The following is a 17,801-nucleotide window of genomic DNA, read 5'->3' on the forward strand; positions in this document are numbered from 1 at the left end:
GTGTTTCAGCAGGGTGTGTGTTTCTAACCCTGCTCAAACTCCTGGCTCCTGATCATTGCAATATTAATAATAATAACAGACTTCATTGAGGGGAGCTCTGAACCCCAGGACTGGGAGCAGCAGCAGCAGGGCTAGTGTGAGTTTGTAACCCTGCTCAAACTCCTGGCTCCTGATCATTGCAATATTATTAATAATAACAGACTTCATTGCGGGGAGCTCTGAACCCCAGGGCTCGTGTGAGTGTCAGTGTGTGTCTGGGTTGGATAATTCTGTAGGCTGAAGATACACAGGGTGTGATTTACTCACAATACTGTTATAACAAAAATAAGAGCACATTTAGAACGATGTTGCAGACCCCCCTCTGTGCAGCGCCACGCTCGGAGAGAACACAAAGCACCTCCGCCGATCGCCTGCTGCTTCATTTCCTCACTTCAACTGGGTCACCGGGAAGGAAAAACTGCAGACAGGAAACACAAGAGGCAGCCTGAAAGCAGCTCAGACTCCTTTCTGATTGGCCCGACCCACAGGTCTCCTTTTCTCTGATTGGTCCAGCATGCTGTCCTCTCCTTCCCTCTGATTGTCTCAGTTCCCAATCTCCAGTCTCTGATTGGCCCCGCTCCTAGTCTCCGGTCTCTGATTGGCCCAGCTTCCTGGTCTCTCGTCCTCCGATTGGCCCAGTCCCCAGTGCCCCACCCTTTCCAGCCCTCTGATTGGTTAGATGCCAGGGGGTGTGGTGAAGGCTTGAGGGAAGCAGAGTGGAGAGGGGGGGACTGGCAGGGAGACTGCAAGGGACAGAGGAGGGGGGTCCTGGGGCGGGGTGCAGACTGGGACCCCAGCTCCAACGCACCCAGCAGGGAACACGCTGGGAGAAGAGAGAAACATCAACACATCAAACAGCACAACTCCAGCTCACACTGCACAGCTCCAGCACTGTGATCTCTAGGGGAGGGTACCTGAGAGAGCAGCCTGCAGCGAGGAGAGAGGAGTCCGAGCGCCCCCGCCCTGGCACCCCCGCCACAAACAGCTTCTTAGGGGGGGCATCGAGATCCACACCACCTGAGGGGAGACAAGGAGAGGTTCTAGAGCAAAGAAGGGTCCTTGAACAGAAGAGGTTCTAGAGCAAACCAGGTTCTAGAGCCGATGTGTTCTAGAACAGCCAATAGTTCTATAGTTGAGATTGGTTCCTGAATAGAAGGGTTCTAGAGTAAATCGTGTTTTAGAGCTGATGTGTTATAGAACAGACAAAAGTTCTCTAGTAGAGATGGGTTCTTGAATAGAGTGGGGGGTTCTACAGTTGTTAAATGTTCCAGAACCAAGGGTAGAATAAACAGGTTTTAGAGCAGAGAAGGGTTCTAGAGCAGAGACGGGGGCGCTCACCTTTTCTCTTGAGGGATCCCGGGGGTGGGGAGCGCACACTGGGGCTCACACTCCCCCTGTTGGACAGAGAGAGAAGTTCTTTCAATGGCCGCTGTTTCAACTGAAGTCTTTTAGCAAAAGGGTTTGAATCGCTGTTCGATCTGAGAGAAGTTTTCAAAGCAGTCCTTAAAAAAATACTCCTGAAACTCTTTTTTAAACTTGTGTCTGGATTCCTGTCTCTTTAAAAACAGAGAGAAAAGGAACCTACCTTGCAAACCTCCTTGTTGAACTGGGGGACGAGTTTGGCGTGACCCCGCTGTCAACAGCATGGATTGGCTGCAAAATAGGGGAAGAATTAGCTGGTTACACAACTGAGTCAAGCAGAGCAGCGTTTGGGCTCTAGTGCCTTCATCAGTGTTATTGAAACTAAACTGAGTCAAGCAGAGCAGCGTTTGGGCTCTAGTGCCTTCATCAGTGTTATTGAAACTAAACTGAGTCAAGCAGAGCAGCGTTTGGGCTCTAGTGCTTCATCAGTGTTATTGAAACTAAACTGAGTCAAGCAGAGCAGCGTTTGGGCTCCAGTGCTTCATCAGTGTTATTGAAACTAAACTGAGTCAAGCAGACCAGCGTTTGGGCTCCAGTGCCTTCATCAGCGTTACTGAAACTAAACTGAGTCAAGCAGACCAGCGTTTGGGCTCTAGTGCCTTCATCAGTGTTACTGAAACTAAACTGAGTCAAGCAGACCAGCGTTTGGGCTCTAGTGCCTTCATCAGTGTTATTGAAACTAAACTGAGTCAAGCAGACCAGCGTTTGGGCTCTAGTGCCTTCATCAGTGTTACTGAAACTAAACTGAGTCAAGCAGAGCAGCGTTTGGGCTCCAGTGCCTTCATCAGTGTTACTGAAACTAAACTGAGTCAAGCAGAGCAGCGTTTGGGCTTTAGTGCCTTCATCAGTGTTACTGAAACTAAACTGAGTCAAGCAGAGCAGCGTTTGGGCTCTAGTGCCTTCATCAGTGTTACTGAAACTAAACTGAGTCAAGCAGAGCAGCGTTTGGGCTCTAGTGCCTTCATCAGTGTTACTGAAACTAAACTGAGTCAAGCAGAGCAGCGTTTGGGCTCTAGTGCCTTCATCAGTGTTACTGAAACTAAACTGAGTCAAGCAGAGCAGCGTTTGGGCTCTAGTGCCTTCATCAGTGTTATTGAAACTAAACTGAGTCAAGCAGAGCAGCGTTTGGGCTCTAGTGCCTTCATCAGTGTTACTGAAACTAAACTGAGTCAAGCAGAGCAGCGTTTGGGCTCTAGTGCCTTCATCAGTGTTACTGAAACTAAACTGAGTCAAGCAGAGCAGCGTTTGGGCTCTAGTGCCTTCATCAGTGTTACTGAAACTAAACTGAGTCAAGCAGACCAGCGTTTGGGCTCTAGTGCCTTCATCAGTGTTACTGAAACTAAACTGAGTCAAGCAGAGCAGCGTTTGGGCTCTAGTGCCTTCATCAGTGTTACTGAAACTAAACTGAGTCAAGCAGAGCAGCGTTTGGGCTCTAGTGCCTTCATCAGTGTTACTGAAACTAAACTGAGTCAAGCAGAGCAGCGTTTGGGCTCTAGTGCCTTCATCAGTGTTATTGAAACTAAACTGAGTCAAGCAGAGCAGCGTTTGGGCTCTAGTGCCTTCATCAGTGTTACTGAAACTAAACTGAGTCAAGCAGAGCAGCGTTTGGGCTCTAGTGCCTTCATCAGTGTTACAGAAACTAAACTGAGTCAAGCAGACCAGCGTTTGGGCTCTAGTGCCTTCATCAGTGTTATTGAAACTAAACTGAGTCAAGCAGAGCAGCGTTTGGGCTCTAGTGCCTTCATCAGTGTTATTGAAACTAAACTGAGTCAAGCAGAGCAGCGTTTCTGGGTTACACTGGGTTTACACTCTCCTGGACTCACCAGTGAGAATCCTTCATCCCAGTGCCCGACTGCGTGCTGGGATTGCTGGGAGCTGTGGAGACAAATAATACGATCAAAATATTAAAAGAAACTAAATCACGACTAACGTTTCCACTAGAAGTCTCTCTCAGCATCTTCAGTGTGAATTCAATGGCTAACTCTGCACTGGGAAAGACTTCTCATCCAAACTGCTCTCACTTAACTTCCCGAGTGTATTTCTAGTTTCGAAGTCCAGCGCTGCCTAGTGTCGGATGGATTTGGGATTTGGGAGAGTTACACAAACAGAAGAGAGCATCACCTGTTCCTCGGCAGTGTGTCTCTGGAGTTCATCTCCATGCTTTCCTCCTGAGAAACCAAACGACAGATCAATGATCAGTAATCAATAATCAGCCAGCAGGGGCTCAACAATGTGCTCAAGTCCCAAAACCTTCCTAACAGCCTCCAACAAAGGCCCCTTCTTCATCCTCTCTGTGCTAATCGACAATCAATAATCAATAACCAATGAACTACTCCAGAGACTCACCTGCTTGTGAGGCTCCAACCGACCGCTGGCCAATCGGAATGGAGAGAGGGGGAGGGCCTGAGAGAGAGGGAGAGGGAGAGAGAGAGGAGAGAGTCCTGTGAGTGTCTGAGGGAGTGAGAGAAGTGGGTGTGTGACTGAGGGAGTGACTCTCTCTCTCTATCTCTCTCTCACACACACACTCTCACAGACACGATGCTTTGAACCCCAGAGAGCCTCACTCCACTCACCAGTCCCGGGCAGCTGAGATTGACGGACACACTGCTCCTCCGATAGCGCGCGGACCCCCCCGCGTGGAACACCGCCGCGCTGTCACTGGGTGGGAGAGACGCGGGAGAGACAGGCGTGAGGACTGGGGCGGAGAGAGGACTTTTCAAACAACTGGGCAGAGGGGTACGAGGGTCACAATACAACAGCAAACAGCAGCTCCGTGCCCAAGAGAACCAGGAGCCAAGAGAGACTCAATGAAGAACAGAAATCATCGACACGTTGAAAGCTTGCTATTTGAATATTATATATATATATATATATATAAACATGGGGTCAACAGTAATATTAATTAACTGCACAGGTGATTAGCACATTTCCCTGCACATCATAAACTGTATCGCGCCTCTGAAATGAAGTGCATTAGTGGACTACAAACAGCTGCTTGATCCCGTCAGTATACAGAAGCCAGCCTGCAGTACCCTTACCTGACACCCGTGATCATGGGGGCGCTGTTGGACCGCCGCAGAGCCCCTCCGCTTCCCGCAGCTGCGCCTGCGCACTGATCCACCTCCATCCGCTCCATATCGTCTCGCTGGGCCCGCGGACTCGAGACTGCCACTGCAGCCGGCCCGTCTGCACCCGAATCCGGCGAGCGCAGCTACTCTAGCCCGGTGAAAGCCCGACCCGCAGGCCTCACCCCCCTTCCCTTCGGTCCAAAGCGCTCGGAAACGGCCGGGAAAGAGCGACAGTTTCAGCCAACACTAGCGCATTTTCAGTTCAGCAAGCCAGACCCCCCGGGGGCTGTAAATGTAACCACAAACAGCGACAGTCGAGGAGAGAGAGGCAGAGAGAGAAAAAGGGTTTTGAAACGAGCCTGTACAGCAAGTAAAAAATAATAATAACAATTAAAAAAAATAAATAAAAAAAACTAATTCGTTTCCATTCTAAAACCAGTCTCTACGGCGAACAACAAACATTAAAACCGTGTTAGAAACAAAACATTTTAAAAAAATGACCTTATTCGCTTCAAACACCCGAATAAAGCCGCAAATCTGAGCCCTAAAACGGCCTCTGCGTTGCGATCTTTTAAAAGTTTCCCCGGTTGCGGGGAAGTTTAAATCCTCTTATGTTTATATATTTTTAACAGCAGTTAGTTTACCAGGACGCGGTTTTCGTTTTCTTTTTTTTTTTTTTTAATTATTTTTATAATATATAATTCCCCCCCCCCCTCCCCAATACCCCCGTACCGCTAGAAACCCTAAATATTATAATATTTATAAATCGCTAATAAAAACAATGTTTTCTATATATAGCACAGTATGGAGTTGAATGTATTCTGACTCTTATCGAGACGGCCAGAGCAACAGCGCCTCCCTGCGCACTCCCGTGGAACTGCACCCCTAATGAGAAATCGTGTACGGTGTATCGTGTAGGATTTTAATTAGAAACATATATTTGTATTCTTGATTTTTTTTTTTTTTTTTTTTTAAACACACACACACATATGTGTGTGCTTGTTTTAGAAGCATTCAGTTCTAACCGCTAGAGCCACACAGCCTCCCTCCCTCCCAGTCCCTCCTCAGCTCCACTAGAGCCACACTGCTTTCCTCTCCCAGTCTCCTCAGTCCCTCTAGCTCCACTAGAGCCACACTGCCTCCCTCCCTCCCAGTCTCTCAGCTCTCTCCACTAGAGCCACACTGCTTCCCTCCCTCCCAGTCCCTTCTCAGCTCCACTAGAGCCACACTGCCTCCCTCCCTCCCAGTCCCTCCTCAGCTCCACTAGAGCCACACTGCTTCCCTCCCTCCCTGTCCCTCAGCTCTAACCACTAGAGCCACACTGCTGCCTCCCTCCCAGTCCCTCCTCAGCTCCACTAGAGCCACACTGCCTCCCTCCCTCCCAGTCCCTCCTCAGCTCCACTAGAGCCACACTGCTTCCCTCCCTCCCCAGTCCCTCCTCAGCTCCACTAGAGCCACACTGCCTCCCTCCCTCCCAGTCCCTCCTCAGCTAACACTAGAGCCACACTGCTTCCCTCCCTCCCAGTCCCTCCTCAGCTCCACTAGAGCCACACTGCCTCCCTCCCTCCCTCCCAGTCCCTCCTCAGCTCCACTAGAGCCACACTGCTTCCCTCCCTCCCAGTCCCTCCTCAGCTCCACTAGAGCCACACTGCTCCCTCCCTCCCAGTCCCTCCTCAGCTCCACTAGAGCCACACTGCTTCCCTCCCTCCAGTCCCTCCTCAGCTCTAACCACTAGAGCCACACTGCCTCCCTCCCTCCCAGTCCCTCCTCAGCTCCACTAGAGCCACACTGCTCCCTCCCTCCCAGTCCCTCCTCAGCTCCACTAGAGCCACACTGCCTCCCTCCCTCCCAGTCCCTCCTCAGCTCCACTAGAGCCACACTGCTCCCTCCCTCCCAGTCCCTCCTCAGCTCCACTAGAGCCACACTGCCTCCCTCCCTCCCAGTCCCTCCTCAGCTCCACTAGAGCCACACTGCTTCCCTCCCTCCCAGTCCCTCCTCAGCTCCACTAGAGCCACACTGCCTCCCTCCCTCCCAGTCCCTCCTCAGCTCCACTAGAGCCACACTGCCTCCCTCCCTCCCAGTCCCTCCTCAGCTCCACTAGAGCCACACTGCCTCCCTCCCTCCCAGTCCCTCCTCAGCTCCACTAGAGCCACACTGCCTCCCTCCCTCCCAGTCCCTCCTCAGCTCCACTAGAGCCACACTGCCTCCCTCCCTCCCAGTCCCTCCTCAGCTCCACTAGAGCCACACTGCTTCCCTCCCTCCCAGTCCCAGTCCCTTCAGGAGCTCGGGTAGAGCTCAACACTGCCTCCCTCCCCTCCCAGTCCTCAGTCCTCAGCTCCCACTAAGCCGAGCCACACTGCTTCCCTCCCTCCCAGTCCCTCCTCAGCTCCACTAGAGCCACACTGCTTCCCTCCCTCCCAGTCCCTCCTCAGCTCCACTAGAGCCACACTGCCTCCCTCCCTCCCAGTCCCTCCTCAGCTCCACTAGAGCCACACTGCTTCCCTCCCTCCCAGTCCCTCCTCAGCTCCACTAGAGCCACACTGCCTCCCTCCCTCCCAGTCCCTCCTCAGCTCCACTAGAGCCACACTGCTTCCCTCCCTCCCAGTCCCTCCTCAGCTCCACTAGAGCCACACTGCTTCCCTCCCTCCCAGTCCCCTCCTCAGCTCCACTAGAGCCACACTGCCTCCCTCCCTCCCAGTCCCTCCTCAGCTCCACTAGAGCCACACTGCTTCCCTCCCTCCCAGTCCCTCTCCTCAGCTCCACTAGAGCCACACTGCCTCCCTCCCTCCCAGTCCCTCCTCAGCTCCACTAGAGCCACACTGCCTCCCTCCCTCCCAGTCCCCCTCCTCAGCTCCACTAGAGCCACACTGCCTCCCTCCCTCCCAGTCCCTCCTCAGCTCCACTAGAGCCACACTGCTTCCCTCCCTCCCAGTCCCTCCTCAGCTCCACTAGAGCCACACTGCCTCCCTCCCTCCCAGTCCCTCCTCAGCTCCGCTAGAACCACACTGCCTCCCTCCCTCCCAGTCCCTCCTCAGCTCCACTAGAGCCACACTGCTTCCCTCCCAGGGCGCCCAGCCACACTGCGTCCGAGTGATCTCGGTACATCGGGGATCCCTCCTCAGCTCCACTCCGAGGTTCGGAGTGCTTCAGTCAGCTAGTCAGGTGCTCGGTGTCAAATAGAATCTAATTAGGCTTCATAAATAGTTTGTAGATAATCAGTCAGATATTTGAGGAATGACTTTGTTTGTCTGTCTCTCTGTCTGTCTGTCTCTCTGTCTCTGTCTCTCTCTCTCTCTCTCTCTCTCTCACACATACACAGTGTTTTATTTATTTTTTTCTGTTATACTTTGAACCCAGGGTCAGGTGTCTCATTAATGGCTTGAGTTTTTTAATAAACAGCGATCAGAAGTTTTGTCCCAGACCGGTTCTGACCGGTTTCCCTGCTGGAGAGTGTTTCAGTGATGTCACAATGCACTGGGACCAATCTGAGAATTCTGTTCTAGAACAGCAGGTGGGCGGGCCTTTAGGGTTAATGATGTAACGGAACACTGTGTGGTTGCTGTGTTTTTAACAATGAACAAGGTGCAGAATTTGTGAAGGAATTTCACAGACACAGCGCCTGAAATAAGAACCGGTCATTGTCAATGGAGATTAGGGGCTCCCTCCCGTCCAGGGCAGGTTTGAGGCTCGGAGACCGAACTGCTCCCTCCCTCCCTCAGAGAAAGGGGCTCCTCCAGTGCGGTCTGGGGCAGGCTTGTTTCAATAGTAAACAGACTGCGTGCCTGTGCGAGTGGGAAGGTGTCCAGTGCTGTTTAATATTTTGTTTGCTGTTAATTTTCACCCTGCTTGCCCCGGAGATGGTTTGAACTTTGGGTTTGCGTTCAGGAGTGTTTTCCAAGATGATTAACAACAGAAACGACACGATGGTGAACTTTGAAAAGGAACAAAAACAAAACAAAAAAAACACTGAAATTCTGCAGAAACACCCCGTTCAACATGAAGAAACATGGACAGTGATGCGTGAGGAGATTAAGAGGCTTTCTTTTATTGACACCATCATGAATTTAAAACAATCACCCCCCCCCCCCCCCCCCCCCCGCCCCACTGTGATTTCTCAATACAGACTGTTTAAGGAAATCAACAAACAGACAGCATTCAAACGCCAGTTCATCAGAGAGTCTATCTCAGAGATCCCAACAGATCACACAGGATCCTGTAGGAATCACACGCAAGCCGACAGCGCGATCCTATGGGACAGTCTCACAGGTAATCCTCTGGAGGAATGGCGCTGAGGACGCCCTTGTGAACGGACCCATTGTGGGGGGTGGAACTCGCAGGCAGAGGGCTTCGTAATGAACCTCAATAGGAAACAGTCTCTCCGATAACATAGATTAATAATTCTACACAGGACAGACTTGCAAATAATCCTACAGGACACAGATAATCCGACAGGGCAGTCTCACAGATAATCTGACAGGACAGAGTCTCACAGATAATCTGACAGGACAGAGTCTCACAGATAATCTGACAGGGCAGTCTCACAGATAACCTGACAGGACAGAGTCTCACAGATAATCTGACAGGACAGAGTCTCACACACAATCCTATATTGTACATTTTCTCATGGATAATACTTTAGGATACAGTTTCTCTATTCGGGTGCCTCTGTGTCTTTGTGTCTCGGTGGCTCTGTGTCCCTGTGTCTCCGTGTCCCTGTGTCTCCGTGTCCCTGTGTCTCCGTGTCCCTGTGTCCCTGTGTCTCAGTGCGAGGTTTTGAAGCCACTGTCCGAAGGGGGCTTGCTCTTCCTCTCCAGGTCCTGCTGCTGCTGAAGCACCTCCAGCCTCCTGGCCCCGCCCTCTCCCCTGGCCCTGCCCTCTCCCCTGGCCCCGCCCTCTCCCCTGGCCCCGACACTCCTCCCCTTGGTGAGGAAGTAGAGCAGGGCGTTGAGCCAGGCGTTGAAGGAGGCGAGCGGCCTGGTCAGCTTGTAGCAGATGGAGACGAGCGTGACGGTGCGACAGTCGGCCCCCCAGGCCGAGCCCTTGAGCAGCAGGAAGACGGTGCGCGTGACGTGGAAGGGCAGGAAGCAGAGCGCCAGCAGCAGCGTGATGGTCACCACTCTGCGGAGCGACTTGCGTCGCCGTCGGAGGCTGAGGAAGGAGTGCGAGGGAGGGGGCGGGGGAGAGGAGGAGGAGGAGGAGGAGGGGAGCCCCCCGTCTCCACCTCCCCCCTCCTCCCCCAGGCTTCGGAAGATGGTCCGAGCCACTCTAGAGTAACACCACCCGATGACACCAAAGGGCAGGCAGAAGAGCAGCACGTGGAGGGTGATCCCGTAAGGAACGTATTCCTGCAGCTCCCAGTCCGGTGCGTCGTCCCAGCACACCGTGTTCCCGTCTCGGCTCTTCCCGGTGCGGGCGAAGCGGAAAATGGGACTGGTGAGAGCGAACACCACGGCCCACACCAGCAGGCAGACCCCCTTCACAGCCCGCCGGGGCCCCCCGCTGGCCAGGGAGCGCAAGGGGTGGCAGACGCCCAGGTAGCGGTGCAGGGAGATGCAGGCCAGGAAGGCCAGGCTGCAGTAGAGGTTGAAGTAGAAGAGGAATCGCACCAGCCGGCACACGGGGTCCCCAAAAACCCAGCGGTCCCGCATGGTGTAGCTGGCGATCAGGAAGGGCAGCGAGAGGCCATACATGAGGTCGGTGGCAGCCAGGTTGACCATGTAGGTGAGGGAGGGGGTCCAGCGCTTGGCTCTGCCCCCGCCACGGTGCCCAGCCCCGCAGAAGGAGCGATGCAGGATGATGGAGTTCAGGACCAGGCTGAGCAGGAAAGTAACGGAGTAGCACAAGGGCAGGAAGATGTATTTGTAGGATTAAGGGCATGAAGATGGTAGTACTGTAGGATTCCTACTCCCTGCAGCCATGGATGGGACAGTGAGAGGGTTAGTGGGGCCAGGGATCCCGGCCTGTGGAGGTCTTCTTTCCTCTCTCGGGTCACAAGCTTCGCCTCCTTTCATTGCCTTCCCCGTGTTACCCGTCCTCCCTTCTACAGTAAAATCCTAAGTAGCTAACAGGCAGGGGAGGACGAAAATCCCTCCCAAAAAAAACCCCCCTCCCTGCGCGCGAACATTCCCCCTTTGATCTAGGTTACAATGTGCCAGTCTCTCAGCGGGGCAAGTGCAGTAGTTATCAGTCATGTGTGTGTGTGTGTGTCTCAGTTTGTGTAAGTTCCTCATGTGTGTGGGTGTGTGTGTGTCTCAATGTGTGTGTGTGTATCAGTGTGTATGTCTCAATGTGTGTGTGTCTCAGTGTGTGGACAGGTCACCAGGCAGCTTTGCACCCATCCATACATGGGTCCAGAACCCTCAAACACTTCCACAGAGAAACACAATCCGACCGGGAGTGAATCTGTTGTGTCTGTGTGTGTGTGTCTCAGTGTGTGTGTGTGTCTCAGGTCTCTGGGCAGGCTTTGTGTATCCAGTCGTTGGGTGAGAAACAGACAATCGACCGTGAGGAGTCTTTTCAGAAGCAAATCTATTTCCATCTCTCCTCTCTCCTCTCTCCTCTATCAGGGTTTACTGACACTCTGCTTACTCAGCTGTTACTCGCTCCATTACCCCTCAAACAACAATGAGTAACAACGAGCCTCTGCCAGCAATCATCTACTGGAGAGAACTGCAGCAAACAATGAGAGCCACACTGCCTCCCTCCCTCCCAGTCCCTTCTCAGCTCCACTAGAGCCACACTGCCTCCCTCCCTCCCAGTCCCCCTCAGCTCCACTAGAGCCACACTGCCTCCCTCCCTCCCAGTCCCTCCTCAGCTCCACTAGAGCCACACTGCTTCCCTCCCTCCCAGTCCCTCCTCAGCTCCACTAGAGCCACACTGCTTCCCTCCCTCCCAGTCCCTCCTCAGCTCCACTAGAGCCACACTGCTTCCCTCCCTCCCAGTCCCTCCTCAGCTCCACTAGAGCCACACTGCTTCCCTCCCTCCCAGTCCCTCCTCAGCTCCACTAGAGCCACGCTGCTTCCCTCCCTCCCAGTCCCTCCTCAGCTCCACTAGAGCCACACTGCCTCCCTCCCTCCCAGTCCTTCCTCAGATTCACTAGAGCCACACTGCCTCCCTCCCTCCCAGTCCCTCCTCAGCTCCACTAGAGCCACACTGCTTCCCTCCCTCCCCAGTGTTCAATAGACACACTAAATGAAGCTTAGTAAATTCAATGACAAACACTTTGACTAGAAGTCTTTCCGAGTGTCTTCAAGGACAGCCCTCACTCACCTGGCCAGTCCCTCGTCTTGTCTCACTCCCCCCGTCTTCTTATCCTTTATTTCCTTCTTGTCTGTCATTCATCCATGACGTTGCATTTGATCCAGTGATTGAATTAATAGGGTGTTTCATAACACCAAGTCTGTGTCGAGTCTGACACTCACATAGCTGCAGCGCGCAGCTCTCATTAGAATTGACTGTTATTGAAAAACTCAAACGGTTTTATCTGTCAAATTTCACAGCCTCCATTGTGAACGGAGATAAAAAAAAACAAGAATCTTCTTTTAATTTTTCATCAAATAATAATAATAACAATAAGAATTCTAAGCGCTGAAAGTTCCAGTTTGAGACTCAGTTTAGTTGAATTGATGCAGTCAGTCCATTCTTTGAGTGTGAGTCTCTCTCTGTGTGCACGAGTCACTAATGCACCTCTAAACTTTCCCCTCCCTCTCTGTCACACACTCTCCCTCTCCTCCCCTCCATCCCTCCCTCCCTCCCTCTCACACTCTCCCTCTCTCAGCTCTGCTCAGAATCTCATTGGCTTCAAAGTCCAGCACAGACTGAACAGGACAGAGTGAGGGGGGGGGGTGGGGGTGGGGGTGAGGGTGACCCCGCTCCTGGCTCTGAGATTTTTTATATCAGCTTGACTGGAGGATCCTGAGAGAGAGAGAGAGAGAGAGAGAGAGAGAGAGAGAGAGAGAGAGAGAGAGAGAGAGAGAGAGAGAGAGAGAGAGAGAGAGAGAGAGAGAGAGAGAGAGTTAGGGATCCGCATCCCAATTAGGGTTAGGGTTAGGGTTTGGGTTAGGGTTTGGGTTAGGGTTAGGGTTAGGGTTAGGGTTAGAGGGTTTCTCTTGTTGACTCTTTCTCTTGTGCTGAGCTGTCAGTTTAATCAGAGCAACAGTAACCAGGATCATTATGGGCTGGCTGGTTGCCGGGAGAGACGAGAGAACAGATTGCCTCCGACAGCCAGGTGCTGACAAACGCACTCCCTCACTCGCACACTCGCTGACCTGCTCACACACGCACACACACAGTATAGTTTAATTTCTTTGAAAACATATTTCTTGTATTTTGTTTTTTCAAATGTATTACAAAGTCAGGAGATACAGTCTGAATTGATACAGTTTGATGGATACAGTTTGAATACAGAGATATAGATATACACACACACACACACACACACACACACACACACACCCCCCCTGACCAGGACGCAGTGTTCCACTGGTCATCTTGGAGTCCTCCTGTGCTGGTGAGTTCGTTCGTTCTCTGCAAACCTGCAACAAAAAAAGAGAGCAACTTTACAGAGCTTTCCATAACTTTATAGAGCAGTGCAGAGCCTTACAGAACTGTATAGAGCTTTCCAGAACTTTATAACGTTTTCCAGCACTTTACAGAGCAGTGCAGAGCCTTAGAGGGTGAGAGGGTGACAGTGGAGAGAGTGACAGTGTGAGAGAGTGACAGTGGAGAGAGTGACAGTGTGAGAGAGTGACAGTATGACAGTGTGAGAGAGTGACAGTATGACAGTGGAGAGAGTGACAGTGTGAGAGTGTGAGAGAGTGACAGTGAGAGGGTGACAGTGTGAGAGAGTGACAGTGGAGAGAGTGACAGTGTGAGAGGGTGACAGTGGAGAGTGTGACAGTGTGAGAGTGTGAGAGAGTGACAGTGGAGAGAGTGACAGTATGACAGTGGAGAGAGTGACAGTGTGAGAGTGACAATGTGAGAGAGTGACAGTGTGAGAGAGTGAGAGAGTGACAGTGTGAGAGTGGAGAGAGTGACAGTGTGAGAGTGACAATGTGAGAGAGTGACAGTGTGAGAGAGTGAGAGAGTGACAGTGGAGAGAGTGACAGTGTGAGAGTGTGAGAGAGTGACAGTGTGAGAGAGTGACAGTCTTTCTTACGCGGTCAAGTCCTCCACCTCCAGTAAGATGGCATCCTGCTCCGTCTTCAGTTGGTCACGTGACAACAGCAAACCAACCAGCTCCGAGCTCAGATCTGATTGGACAACAGAGATACAGGGTCAGCCAGTCTGTCTGTCTGTCTGTCTGTCTGTATATACCAGCCGAATCTGACACACTCTCTCACTCACTTACACTCATGACACACTCCCACGCTCTCCCTCCCTCCGTCCCTCTCTCTCACCCTGCACAGCCTGGCTCAGTCTCTCCCTCTCTCTCACCCTGCATAGCCTGGCTCAGTCTCTCCCTTTCTCTCACCCTGCATAGCCTGGCTCAGTCTCTCCCTTTCTCTCACCCTGCATAGCCTGGCTCAGTCTCTCCCTTTCTCTCACCCTGCACAGCCTGGCTCAGTCTCTCCCTCTCTCTCACCCTGCACAGCCTGGCTCAGTCTCTCCCTCTCTCTCACCCTGCACAGCCTGGCTCAGTCTCTCCCTCTCTCTCACCCTGCACAGCCTGGCTCAGTCTCTCCCTCTCTCTCACCCTGCACAGCCTGGCTCAGTCTCTCCCTCTCTCACCCTGCACAGCCTGGCTCAGTCTTTCCTTCAGAGTGTCCAGCTGTTTGATGGTCAGTGTGTGCAGGTCAGCGCTCTGCAGCCTCCTGTCATCCTGAGTGAGAGCCAGACCCTCGCTGGACTGACACATGGGGAGACAGACACGGACACAACAGGGAGATAGAAACAATGAAACAACACAAGTAACAGCTTCTCACATTGTGAATATTATATACAACCATGACTCCCTGGTACCCATCTCTCTCAAATCACACGTTTACAGTCTCTCTCTCTCTCTCTCTCTCTCTCTCTCTCTCTCTCTCTCTCTCTCTCTCCCTCCCTCCCTCCCTCCCTCTCTCCCTCTCTCTCACCTGGTTCTGGCCCCCCCGTTCTGGCCTCTTCTCCAGCCTCTCTCTCACCCTTGCCAGCGCCCTCCGGGCTTCTGGCCCCCCCGCTCTCTGGCTCTCTTCTCCATCGCCTCTGGCAATCTCACCCTTGCCAGCGCCCTCCGGGCTTCTGTCTCCACTGGGTCCAAAAAAATAAGTGACCCCCTGTAAAAAAAAATTAATATAAAGGGGGTGGGTTTTCCACTCCACGACACCTATCGCACCGCCCTGGTGGACACTCCCACCAGCGCAGTCCCTGCGAAGGGTTTGCGGGGTTACCTCAGGGGGGGTGGGGGGATGAAGAGAGTTGCAAGTCGGATATGGAAGGGGGGGGGGGGGGGTCAAAAAATAATTATGATCATTACATTTTTTTTAAATTATAATTTCAAGTACAAAATGCAAAGTTAAAATAAAAATAATATATATAATTCAAGTTTTAAAAAATGGGTAGATTTTTCTCAACGTTCAGCTCATACCTTCCTCCCTCTCTCCTTCTCCTCCTCCTCCTCCTCCTCACTCTCACTGTTGTTGATGAAGCAAAGCTGCAAATTCATGCGACTCTGGAGCCTGGAGAGAGAGAGAGAGAGAGAGAGAGAGAGAGAGAGAGAGAGAGAGAGGAGAGAGAGAGAGAGAGAGGGAGAAGGTGCCTCTGCTCAGTCTGGTCTCTTGTACAGTTATACAGTGAGGTGGCCCTGGTCAGTCTGCTCCGTCTGGTCTCTTGTACAGTTATACAGTGAGGTGCCCCTGTTCAGTCTGGTCAGTCTGGGCTCTTGTCTCTTACCGGGAGGTGAGTTCGCTCACATGCTTGGTGATCTCTTCATCTCCTCCCTCCTCCTCCTCCTCCTCCCACCGTGCTTTCACACTTTGTCGGTGTGACAATCTGGCGGGCTGAAACACAGACAGACTGTCACACTCTATGTCCCCTCCCACACCCTCCCCTCACACCTCCCTTCCCTACTCCCACACCCTCTCCCCTCTTATCACACCTCCTATCCCATGCCTCTCCTCCCTCCTCTCACACCTCCCTCTCCCCCTCCTCCTCTCACATCTCCCCTCCTCACCTCCCTTCTTAACTCTCCAGGCTGTGGTCCTCTCTTCCCCCGCTCTCTCTCCTCCCCTTCTCTCTCCTCTCTTCTCCTTCCTCTCTCTCTCTCTCTCTGCTCCTCTTGTCTCTCCAGCTCTTCAATGTGGCGCCCCAGTGCCTCCCAGTGCATGATGGGACTGGAAACATCCTCCAGCGAGGACCCCAGGGGGGAGTGGGAGGAGGCTGTCCTGGATACTGCCCGATCAGAGCTCAGCTCAGCTTCATCACACTCCTTCTCCTCCCCCTCTCTCTCCTTCCCCTCTTTATCTCCCTCCATCGAGCCTGCCCTCGGACTGCAGGGCTGGTCAGCCTAGAAGGGAGAGGGAAGAGAGAAGTTAAGCTCAGTTTAGTTCACGCTGGGTGCTGTTCTGCTGTTTGCCAGCAGGAGGCAGCACATGACAGTTAAGAGCTGGTTAACAGATCAACACGCGTCAAATAAATGTTTACAATATTAAAATACAAATCTAGTAAAGATATTAAAATCCTTATTTTTCTGCCTATCCCCTCTACCCCTCACTGTTTTCCTGTCTCCTCGCTCTCTCTCTCCCCCTCGCTCTGTTCTCCGGTCTCTCTCCCTCTCTCTCTTGTAACTGTGTTGAAGCCAGGCCCGGCTCTGATCCCCAGTCTTGCAGTTCGGTTCAGTGCAGCTTTGCAGAACCCCCTCCTGGGCACAACATGCCTCTGCGTGCCCAGACACTGCCCTCCACAAACCAGCACTGTGTCAGTGTGAGTGAGTCAGTGTGTGTCTCAGTGTGTGTGTGTCTCAGTGTGTGTCTCAGTGTGTGTGCACTCAGATCAGTCAACAGTCACACTTGTCACGTCTTGGTGGAGGGCACAGTGTGTGTGTCAGCTGTGTGTTGTGTTGGTTGTGTGTGTGTGTGTGTCATTGTGTAACTGTGGTGTGTCACTGTGTGGTTCTCACAACACTGATTTTGAAACACCACACAACACAGAATGTCAAACAAACAAACTGTGTGTGTGTGTGTGTGTGTGTGTGTGTGTGTGTGTGTGTGTGTGTGTGTGTCTGATTGTGTAACTGTGTGTGTGTGTGTGTCTCAGTGTGTGTATTTTGAAACTTCTGAAAGGCAGAAAAAAGTTAAAAAGTGAAACAATTAAACAACAAATCTGTTTCCAGGCAACAAGTCTCTGAGCAAGAAGAACAAATTCCTATCTGTCTGTGAAAAGGCCCAATAAACACCCCTCCCCCTCCCCCTCCTCTAATCAGCACTATAAACACTCACCCAACGTCTGTTTGTCTGTCCGTCCGTCCCAGGCCCAGTCAATCCCACTCTCCTACTCCCAGTGACACCAGTGGGGTGTGGAGGAGAGCGAGCGGAGAGCTGAGACACTCGCGCACACACACTCACGCAAACACACACACACACAGAGTGTGGAGGAGATGTGAGAGAGGAAAAGAGAGAGGGAGGACCAGGTATCCAATTTCAACTGTGCTGCCAAACAGGAGGAGTGAGAAAGAGAGAGGGAGGGAGGAGACAGAGAGAGAGAGAGAGAGAGACAGAGAGAGACTCGGTCTCTCTCTCGCCCCGTCTCATCTTCTTTCTTTTCTCTCCGCCCCACCGTTGTCTCCCTCCATCTTTTCTTTCTCTCCCTCTTTTTATTTGTCTCTCTCTCTCGCTCTCTCCTCCCTCTCGCTCCTCTCTCAGACGTGTCTTCTCTCTCTACTCTCTCTCAGCAAGTTTCACAAACACAAACGGAGATATCTTCAAAGGAGGATCATGTTTTCGTGTCGTTCCGACCTTATCTAATATGTCAGTGTGAGTGAGTGTGCTCTGGTTCTCCCCTGGCAACTACTAAACAAATAACAGTAGTAATTACATTTTATTTAACACCCCCCCCCCCCCCCCCCCCCCCCCCCCCCCCCATAGTAAAAGCACAGCAAGGTGTAATAGATTATACAGTCACACTCACTGACACAGAACAAGAGGGACCGTTTATGATTTTGTTGTTTATTGTCATTTATTTTAACATTTTATATAACACCCCCCCCCCCCCCCCCCCCCCCCCCCCCCCCCCCATGGTCAATTTTTTTTCGGAATTAGAGAAAGAAGGAAAATCATGTACATCCATGCATGACGA

At 52.2% G+C, this 17,801-nt stretch overlaps 3 protein-coding genes and 1 long non-coding RNA gene across 8 annotated transcripts; all 4 read right to left on the bottom strand.

Annotated features, from left to right (window-relative positions):
- Nucleotides 1–421: 421 nt before the first annotated feature.
- Nucleotides 422–5,223, bottom strand: LOC121306575 (P2R1A-PPP2R2A-interacting phosphatase regulator 1-like). Of its 4 annotated transcripts, none has more exons than XM_041238377.1 (10): nucleotides 5,031–5,223; nucleotides 4,500–4,815; nucleotides 4,035–4,119; nucleotides 3,808–3,864; nucleotides 3,583–3,629; nucleotides 3,285–3,336; nucleotides 1,625–1,692; nucleotides 1,378–1,433; nucleotides 954–1,056; nucleotides 422–862 (listed from the first exon to the last, which is right to left on the bottom strand). In XM_041238377.1, the coding sequence occupies exons 2-10, from the start codon at nucleotides 4,595–4,597 to the stop codon at nucleotides 715–717; spliced, it is 714 nt and encodes a 237-aa protein (XP_041094311.1). In that variant the 5' UTR covers nucleotides 4,598–4,815; nucleotides 5,031–5,223; the 3' UTR covers nucleotides 422–714. The 4 variants fall into 4 exon arrangements, with proteins under 4 accessions (XP_041094311.1, XP_041094312.1, XP_041094310.1 ...); XM_041238378.1 differs by having other exon boundaries at nucleotides 5,174–5,191; XM_041238376.1 differs by having other exon boundaries at nucleotides 4,500–5,223.
- A 4,066-nt stretch (nucleotides 5,224–9,289) lies between these two features.
- On the bottom strand, nucleotides 9,290–10,540 carry LOC121306459 (P2Y purinoceptor 3-like). The gene is given in 1 exon segment (XM_041238180.1): nucleotides 9,290–10,540. A coding segment is annotated over 1 exon segment (1,251 nt).
- Nucleotides 10,541–12,402: 1,862 nt separating this feature from the next.
- LOC121306617 lies at nucleotides 12,403–14,692 on the bottom strand. 2 transcript variants are annotated; one of them, XR_005948227.1, is made up of 5 exons: nucleotides 14,606–14,692; nucleotides 14,259–14,376; nucleotides 13,687–13,780; nucleotides 12,994–13,063; nucleotides 12,403–12,443 (listed from the first exon to the last, which is right to left on the bottom strand). It is a non-coding gene; the product is annotated as an uncharacterized LOC121306617 (long non-coding RNA). The 2 variants fall into 2 exon arrangements; XR_005948226.1 differs by having other exon boundaries at nucleotides 12,984–13,063.
- A 383-nt stretch (nucleotides 14,693–15,075) lies between these two features.
- Nucleotides 15,076–17,137, bottom strand: LOC121306586 (cilia- and flagella-associated protein 251-like). The gene is made up of 4 exons (XM_041238399.1): nucleotides 16,946–17,137; nucleotides 15,682–16,014; nucleotides 15,402–15,508; nucleotides 15,076–15,187 (listed from the first exon to the last, which is right to left on the bottom strand). The coding sequence occupies exons 2-4, from the start codon at nucleotides 15,979–15,981 to the stop codon at nucleotides 15,091–15,093; spliced, it is 504 nt and encodes a 167-aa protein (XP_041094333.1). The 5' UTR covers nucleotides 15,982–16,014; nucleotides 16,946–17,137; the 3' UTR covers nucleotides 15,076–15,090.
- Between the last annotated feature and the right edge of the window lie 664 nt (nucleotides 17,138–17,801).

The sequence above is a fragment of the Polyodon spathula genome, chromosome 48 (genome assembly GCF_017654505.1).
Source record: "Polyodon spathula isolate WHYD16114869_AA chromosome 48, ASM1765450v1, whole genome shotgun sequence".
Lineage (NCBI taxonomy): Eukaryota > Metazoa > Chordata > Actinopteri > Acipenseriformes > Polyodontidae > Polyodon > Polyodon spathula.